This window comes from Dendropsophus ebraccatus, chromosome 10 (genome assembly GCF_027789765.1).
Source record: "Dendropsophus ebraccatus isolate aDenEbr1 chromosome 10, aDenEbr1.pat, whole genome shotgun sequence".
NCBI lineage: Eukaryota > Metazoa > Chordata > Amphibia > Anura > Hylidae > Dendropsophus > Dendropsophus ebraccatus.
Genome location: NC_091463.1, coordinates 9,712,375 through 9,722,216, shown reverse-complemented (window position 1 = coordinate 9,722,216; position 9,842 = coordinate 9,712,375). Strand labels below are relative to the sequence as shown.

Below are 9,842 nucleotides of genomic sequence, written 5' to 3'. Positions count from 1 at the left end.
CTGTTGTAGGATGAAATTGGCTCCAACCAAGCGCTGTCCACTGGGTATGGCATGGCGGTGCAGAGTGATAGCCTTCCTTATTCACAATCCCTTTTACCCTGTACAAATCTCCCACCTTACCAGCACCAACCCCAGACCATCACATGACCTCCACCATGCTAACAGATGGCGTCAGGCATTCTTCCAGCATCTTTTCATTTGTTCTGCGTCTCACAAACGTTCTTCTTTGTGATCCAAACACCTCAAACTTGGATTCATCCGTCCACAACACTTTTTTCCAGTCTTCCTCTGTCCAATGTCTGTGTTCTTTTGCCCATCTTAATCTTTTTCTTTTATTGGCCAGTCTCAGATATGGCTTTTTCTTTGCCATTCTGCCCTGAAGGCCAAAATCCCGCAGCCGCCTCTTCCCTGTAGATGGTGACACTGGTGTTTTGCGGGTACTATTTAATGAAGATGCCAGTTGGGGACCTGTGAGGCATCTGTTTCTCATACTAGAGACTCTAATGTGCTTATCTTCTTGCTTCGTTGTGCAACGCGGCCTCCCACTTCTTTTTCTACTCTGGTTAGAGCCTGTTTGTGTTGTCCTCTGAAGGGAGTAGTACACACCGTTGTAGGAAATCTTCAATTTCTTAGCAATTTCTCGCATGGAATAGCCTTCATTTCTAAGAACAAGAATAGACTGTCGAGTTTCAGATGAAAATTCTTTTTTTTTATTTATTTAATTGACCCCACAAATGTGATGCTCCAGAAACTTAACCTGCTCAAAGGAAGGTCAGTTTTGTAGCTTCTGTAACAAGCTAGACCAGGCATGTCCAAACTTTTTTCGAAGAGTGCCAAATTGATGAAGTGAACATGTGCGAGGGCCGACCATTTTACATGCTACATGCTATATGCCTTATAACACAGGCAGATAATAGCAAGCTGGATACCTGGGGGGCCGTAAAAGTTCGGAACGCGGGCCGCAAATGGCCCTCCGGCCGGACTTTGGACATGCCTGAGCTAGACTGTTTTCAGATGTCTGAACATGATTGCACAAGGGATTTCTAATCATCAATTAGCCTTCTGAGCCAATGAGCAAACACATTGTACCATTAAAACACTGGAGTGATAGTTGCTGGAAATGGAACTCTATACACCTATGTAGATACTGCACCAAAAACCAGACATTTGCAGCTAGAATAGTCATTTACCACATTAGCAATGTACAGAGGGTATTTGTTTAAAGTTATATTCATTGAAAAGTACAGTGCTTTTCCTTCAAAAATAAGGACATTTCAATGTGACCCCAAACTTTTGAACGGTAGTGTATATATAACATATATATATATATATATATATATATATATATATATATATATATATATATATGTATGTACATACATACATACACAGGAGCACATAGATGATACATGTGTGTATGTTTATTATTTTTACTAATAGGGGGTGCGCACATGAGGGTATTCTAAGAGTATGAGTGTTCTAAGGGTATGTTCACACTGAGTAAAACAGGCGGAATTCCTTCTGCCAGCGGCGATGTTCTAACAGTTTGGATAACGTCTGCGGCCCTTCTGGTCATCACTCATGTGGGGAGCGTAATAATATGTAAGTGCCAGAGTGTCTTTGAAGGATGGGCCGCTAGGCGGCTACTCATTTGCCAGTGCTGTGTGCTTGCCCCCCAGGCTATAATTTGCCAGCCAGCCCCTGGGGAGGACACACTGCCCCATGAGACAGAGGAGTTCACTGACAGGCAGCAGAGATATTGTAAGCCAGCAGAGTCTCCATGGTGTATGTTATACCGGGCAGCAGAGGAGCTGGAATATTTATAGAAGGTTCCGGCATTCCAGGGCTATAAATACATTGTATCTGGGCTCTAGTCATGGCTGCAGGTAACCACACAGACCCGTTGGTCACTGAGGCCTATCAGCTGACCCGGGACTATATCGCTTATGTAACAGGCCGAAGCACAGGCCCTGCCCCCTCAGCGGCCGCCCGCACCCTGCGCCAGGCCGGGGACGAGCTCCTGGACCGGTTCCCCATCTTCTTCAAGCGCTGGCCCAGAGTGTTCCAGGGTCTGACAGAGGAGGAGGCCTGCGACTACCTCATACAGACCATCGATGAAAACATCAGGGAATATCGGGAACGGCAGACGAGACACCCAGGATACCCGGAGGACATCCCATGGAGCACCATACTGTCTATATACGTCCTGTCCGGGCAAATGGCCATATACTGCCAGGAGCATGGCATGGAGAACGTGATAGAGCCGCTCACCGAGAGGGTGGGCACCTACATAGAGGAACATGTCTGCCCCCTACTCAGAAATAAGAATGGATGGGTGAGTATTCAGTGTATACCATCCCTATATACAATGATATGGAGAAGGCTGGTATAACCTGGGTATCTCCTGTATATAATGATATATGTACAACTGTTATAACCTGGGTATCTCCTGTATATAATGATATATATACAGCATGGTATAACCTGGGTATCTCCTGTATATAATTATATATGTACAGCTGGTATAACCTGGGTATCTCCTGTATATAATGATATATATACAGCATGGTATAACCTGGGTATCTCCTGTATATAATTATATATGTACAGCTGGTATAACCTGGGTATCTCCTGTAGATAATTATATATGTTCAGCTCACATAACCTGGGTGTCTCCTGTATATAATTATATGTACAGCTGGTATAACCTGGGTATCTTCTGTATATAATGATCTATGTACAGCTGGTATAACCTGGGTATATACTGTATATAATTATATATGTACAGCTGGTATAACCTGGGTATCTCCTGTATATAATGATATATATACAGCATGGTATAACCTGGGTATCTCCTGTATATAATTATATATGTACAGCTGCTATAACCTGGGGATCTCCTGTATATAATTATATATGTACAGCTGGTATAACCTGGGGATCTCCTGTATATAATTATATATGTACAGCTGGTATAACCTGGGTATATACTGTATATAATATATGTACAGCTGGTATAACCTGGGGATCTCCTGTATATAATTATATATGTACAGCTGGTATAACCTAGGTATCTCCTGTATATAATTATATATGTACAACTGGTATAACCTGGGGATCTCCTGTATATAATTATATATGTACAGCTGGTATAACCTGGGTATCTCCTGTATATAACTATATATGTACAGCTGGTATAACCTGGGTATCTCCTGTATATAACTATATATGTACAGCTGGTATAACCTGGGTATCTCCTGTATATAACTATATATGTACAGCTGGTATAACCTGGGTATCTCCTGTATATAATTATATATGTACAACTTGTATTACCTGGGTATCTCCTGTATATAACTATATATGTACAGCTGGTATAACCTGGGTATCTCCTGTATATAACTATATATGTACAGCTGGTATAACCTGGGTATCTCCTGTATATAATTATATATGTACAGCTGGTATAACCTGAGGATCTCCTGTATATAATTATATATACAGTATACGGATAATGATAATTCTTTGCTCTTGTCTAGGTCGGTTTCATTGAATATTTTGGAAAGAAAGAAGACATAGAGAGGAAGACGTTCCGGATCTGCTGCACCGTCCTTGCCGTGTTCTCGGCTCTGATTCTTACATACTTGTTATGGAGGAAAAAACTCTCTTTCTTTCCATCTTGACTACATATCAGCAAAATACAGTGGTATTGTGCTGCCTGAGCCAAGATAGGCAGCATTCACAGTGATAATGGGAGGAGTCCATGGAGGAGACACACAGTGAGCCAGGCACAGGGATCTCTAACAGATGCAAAAGCCACACCCCTTTTCAGAAGCCACACCCATTGCAAGGGGATGATATGGAGTCGTTGCCAGTGGAATTATGGGAAATCTGTCACATAGGAACTGATAGCCTATACGTGTATACAGTATATAGATCACAGCTATAATAAAGGAATAGAACTTGTCATCTACATTGTTGGTATTATATATTATTCACATCCAGTGAGAGCCCCTCCTCCAGGAGATGTCAGAGGGGGAGTCGGGAGACCCCCATATATATTACATATACATCACCACCACCATAAATAGCAGGAAGAAACCCAAGAGGACTGTCATGTGTGATAGTCTGCAGAGCCAGTGTATCTCAGCCTATCATGTGTGATACAGTCTGCAGAGCCAGCGTATCTCAGCCTATCATGTGTGATACAGTCTGCAGAGCCAGTGTATCTCAGCCTATCATGTGTGATACAGTCTGCAGAGCCAGTGTATCTCAGCCTATCATGTGTGATACAGTCTGCAGAGCCAGTGTATCTCAGCCTATCAGGTGTGATACGGTCTGCAGAGCCAGTGTATCTCAGCCTATCATGTGTGATACAGTCTGCAGAGCCAGTGTATCTCAGCCTATCATGTGTGATACAGTCTGCAGAGCCAGTGTATCTCAGCCTATCATGTGTGATACAGTCTGCAGAGCCAGTGTATCTTAGCCTATCATGTGTGATACAGTCTGCAGAGCCAGTGTATCTCAGCCTATTAGGTGTGATACGGTCTGCAGAGCCAGTGTATCTCAGCCTATCATGTGTGATACAGTCTGCAGAGCCAGTGTATCTCAGCCTATCATGTGTGATACAGTCTGCAGAGCCAGTGTATCTCAGCCTATCATGTGTGATACAGTCTGCAGAGCCAGTGTATCTCAGCCTATCATGTGTGATACAGTCAAACAACCAGGGTTGCCCCAGATCTTCACGCAAGGAACCAACCGACACAACATAAATTATAACCTTAATTGCTGTGAAGATCCAACTAAGTAAAACTTTTAATAAATTTTAATATAAAAGTGTGAACACCAAGTGAGTTAAACCAAATGGAGGTGTAGGGGAATGATGTATGTGGTTCGGATTTGTTTTTACTATAACAGTAAGTTTTGATTCTATATGTGACACAGGAGTCAATATGCTAAATTCTCAGCAGAGCGTTGTGTCTATTATATGACAACATAATATAGACCACTAGGTGGCAATAGAGGTTAAAACATCAAAGTTGGCCAGTTATTGTCCTTTTACTTATAATAAGGCCTCAGTGCCAGATTAGTGGTAAATGAATTAAATTCAGAAAGAGATGTAATATGTCTCAATAGATCACAATCGGTGCTTGTAACCTGGCATAGGGTGCCACTAGGGCACGGTCTATTCTCTAATTTATACCAAGTGCAGCTAATTGGTCTATATGTACTACAGCTTAAATTTAGGGATTTCTTCACAATATGAATCTCTGGGAGGTACGTCCAACGTTAAGGAGTGCCAGAGATCAGCTCCAATTGGCATCAAACGCTCTGCAATACTTGTTAGACCGATCTACGCGCCTCCAAAATCAACAGTGAGCACTAATGGATAATTGGCCCAATCGTGCGATTAACGATGCCGGAATAACGATTTTTTTTTCATAACGATCAGCGTTTAGACGGTACAATATATCGTACAGACAAATCAATTTGCGATCGCGCACCCGCAGCCCGGTCCGCCCGCAGCCCACCCCCCTGCTCACAGCCCGGCCCCCTGCTCATCCGCAGCCCGGCCCCACGGTCAACCGCAGCCCCCTGCGCCACCCCCGTCGCCCCGATCGCCACTGCCGCTCTGATCGCCACCCCTGCCGCCCTGATCGCCACCCCCCCCGCTGCTGCCGCTCCGATCGCCACTCCCCCCCCCCCGACGCCCCATCCGCGAGCATACGTTACCTGCTCCGCGTAGCAGGTCTTCGAAATCCCCGACTCCCCTCTTCAGTGCATTGATTGGCTGAAGTGGAGCCGTTTGAAATTCCTGGCTCCCCTCTTCAGCCAATCAATGCACGGCACTACACTTAGATAGATGAAGCGCCGGGTAGTGCGCATGACAGCGCACTTACACTTAGATATATGAAGCGCCGGATAGTGCGCATGACAGCGCACTTACACTTAGTGCGCACTTACACTTAGATAGATGAAGCGCCGGATAGTGCGCACTTACACTTAGATATATGAAGCGCCGGATAGTGCGCACTTACACTTAGATAGATGAAGCGCCGGATAGTGCGCACTTACACTTAGATAGATGAAGCGCCGGATAGTGCGCACTTACACTTAGATATATGAAGCGCAGGATAGTGCGCATGACAGCGCACTTACACTTAGATAGATGAAGCGCCGGATAGTGCGCACTTACACTTAGATAGATGAAGCGCCGGGTAGTGCGCATGACAGCGCACTTACACTTAGATAGATGAAGCGCCGGGTAGTGCGCATGACAGCGCACTTACACTTAGATAGATGAAGCGCCGGATAGTGCGCACTTACACTTAGATAGATGAAGCGCCGGATAGTGCGCACTTACACTTAGATAGATGAAGTGCCGGATAGTGCGCACTTACACTTAGATAGATGAAGTGCCGGATAGTGCGCACTTACACTTAGATAGATGAAGCGCCGGATAGTGCGCACTTACACTTAGATAGATGAAGCGCCGGATAGTGCGCACTTACACTTAGATAGATGAAGCGCCGGATAGTGCACACTTACACTTAGATAGATGAAGCGCCGGATAGTGCACACTTACACTTAGATATATGAAGTGCCGGATAGTGCGCACTTACACTTAGATAGATGAAGCGCCGGATAGTGCGCACTTACACTTAGATATATGAAGCGCCGGATAGTGCGCACTTACACTTAGATAGATGAAGTGCCGGATAGTGCGCACTTACACTTAGATAGATGAAGCGCCGGATAGTGCGCACTTACACTTAGATAGATGAAGTGCCGGATAGTGCGCACTTACACTTAGATAGATGAAGCGCCGGATAGTGCGCACTTACACTTAGATATATGAAGCGCCGGATAGTGCGCACTTACACTTAGATAGATGAAGTGCCGGATAGTGCGCACTTACACTTAGATAGATGAAGCGCCGGATAGTGCGCACTTACACTTAGATAGATGAAGCGCCGGGTAGTGCGCATGACAGCGCACTTACACTTAGATAGATGAAGCACCGGGTAGTGGGCATGACAGCGCACTTACACTTAGATAGATGAAGCGCCGGGTAGTGCGCATGACAGCGCACTTACACTTAGATAGATGAAGCGCCGGGTAGTGCGCATGACAGCGCACTTACACTTAGATAGATGAAGCGCCGGGTAGTGCGCATGACAGCGCACTTACACTTAGATAGATGAAGCACCGGGTAGTGCGCATGACAGCGCACTTACACTTAGATATATGAAGCACCGGGTAGTGGGCATGACAGCGCACTTACACTTAGATAGATGAAGCGCCGGGTAGTGCGCATGACAGCGCACTTACACTTAGATAGATGAAGCACCGGGTAGTGGGCATGACAGCGCACTTACACTTAGATAGATGAAGCGCCGGGTAGTGCACATGACAGCGCACTTACACTTAGATAGATGAAGCGCCGGGTAGTGCGCACTTACACTTAGATAGATGAAGCGCCGGGTAGTGCACATGACAGAGCACTTACACTTAGATAGATGAAGCGCCGGGTAGTGCACATGACAGAGCACTTACACTTAGATAGATGAAGCGCCGGGTAGTGCACATGACAGCGCACTTACACTTAGATAGATGAAGCGCCGGATAGTGCGCACTTACACTTAGATAGATGAAATGCCGGATAGTGCGCACTTACACTTAGATAGATGAAGCGCCGGATAGTGCGAACTTACACTTAGATAGATGAAATGCCGGATAGTGCGCACTTACACTTAGATAGATGAAGTGCCGGATAGTGCGAACTTACACTTAGATAGATGAAGCGCCGGGTAGTGCACATGACAGCGCACTTACACTTAGATAGATGAAGCACAGGGTAATGCGCATGACAGCGCACTTAGATTATGTCAGCGGGGACGAGCAGAGCTATTGCGCATGATTCTGCACTTAGGTTAGCGGTGCTATTAATTATATATGGCGCAGAATCACTAACTTATTGACTCCTGTGTCACATATAGAATCAAAACTTACTGTTATAGTAAAAACAAATCCGAACCACATACATCATTCCCCTACACCTCCATTGGTTTAACTCACTTGGTGTTCACACTTTTATATTAAAATTTATTAAAAGTTAAGTTTTACTTAGTTGGATCTTCACAGCAATTAAGGTTATAATTTATGTTGTGTCGTGTATGTGTGATAGTCTGCAGAGCCAGTGTATCTCACCCTATCCTGTGATACAGTCTGCAGAGCCAGTGTATCTCAGCCTATCATGTGTGATACAGTCTGCAGAGCCAGTGTATCTCAGCTTATTCTGTGATACAGTCTGCAGAGCCAGTGTATCTCAGCTTATCCTGTGATAGTCTGCAGAACCAGTGTATCTCAGCTTATCCAGTGATAGTCTGCAGAGCCAGTGTATCTCAGCCTATCATGTGTAATACAGTCTGCAGAGCGAGTGTTTCTCAGCCTATCATGTGTGAAACAGTCTGCAGAGCCAGTGTATCTCAGTCTATCATGTGTGATACAGTCTGCAGAACCAGTGTATCTCAGTCTATCATGTGTGATACAGTCTGCAGAACCAGTGTATCTCAGTCTATCATGTGTGATACAGTCTGCAGAACCAGTGTATCTCAGTCTATCATGTGTGATACAGTCTGCAGAGCCAGTGTATCTCAGCCTATCATGTGTGATACAGTCTGCAGAGCCAGTGTATCTCAGCCTATCATGTGTGATAGTCTGCAGAGCCAGGGTATCTCAGCTTATATTGAGTGATAGTCTGCTGAGTCATTGTATCTAAGCATTGCCTGTGTAATAGGGCTGTATTAGGGTCCTTTTACACAGAAAGATTATCTGACAGATTTGAAGCCAAAGCCAGGAATGGATTTGACAAGAGAAGAAATCTCAGGCTTTCCTTTATGACCTGTTCTCTGTTTATAGTCTGTTTCTGGCTTTGGCTTCAAATCTTTGTCAGATAATCCTTCTGTGTCAATGGACCCTTACACGGGCCGATTATCGTTCGAAAAATCGTTAGATCATTTGGCTTTAAACAATAATCGTTTTGTGTAATAGTGGGCGACGATTAAATGACCAATGAGAAATCGCTGATTGATAGAATCTGGACCCATTTTTATTCCTGCTCATTCACAAATTGTTCGGTGTAATAACACGTCGTTTGGCCGTTCCCTGGTCTGTCAGGAAAGGACGAGCACAAGAACGGCCATAAGTAACGATCATCGTCCTGTGTAATAGGGTGAACAATTTAAGATTGTTTGTTATAGCGGCCGTCTGAGATTTAGTCTGCCTTACCAGGCCGATTCACTGTGTGATAGTGATACATGGCTATGTGTGATAGTGATACATGGCTATGTGTGATAGTGAGACATGGCTATGTGTGATAGTGAGACATGGCTATGTGTGATAGTGATACATGGCTATGTGTGATAGTGATACATGGCTATGTGTGATAGTGATACATGGCTGTGTGATAGTTATATATCGCTCATGTGATAGTGATACATGGCTATGTGTGATAGTGATACATGGCTATGTGTGATAGTGATACATGGCTATGTGTGATAGTGATACATGGCTATGTGTGATAGTGATACATGGCTATGTGATAGTTATATATAGCTCATGTGATAGTGATACATGGCTATGTGTGATAGTGATACATGGCTATGTGTGATAGTGATACATGGCTGTGTGATAGTTATATATCGCTCATGTGATAGTGATACATGGCTATGTGTGATAGTGATACATGGCTATGTGTGATAGTGATACATGGCTATGTGTGATAGTGATACATGGCTATGTGTGATAGTGATACATGGCTATGTGTGATAGTGATACAT

The 9,842-nt window shown here is 44.3% G+C and overlaps 1 protein-coding gene across 1 annotated transcript; it reads left to right on the top strand.

Annotated features, from left to right (window-relative positions):
- Positions 1-1,876: 1,876 nt before the first annotated feature.
- LOC138765983 (bcl-2-like protein 1) lies at positions 1,877-3,942 on the top strand. The gene is made up of 2 exons (XM_069943222.1): positions 1,877-2,335; positions 3,540-3,942. The coding sequence occupies exons 1-2, from the start codon at positions 1,877-1,879 to the stop codon at positions 3,681-3,683; spliced, it is 603 nt and encodes a 200-aa protein (XP_069799323.1). The 3' UTR covers positions 3,684-3,942.
- The last annotated feature ends 5,900 nt before the right edge of the window (positions 3,943-9,842 follow it).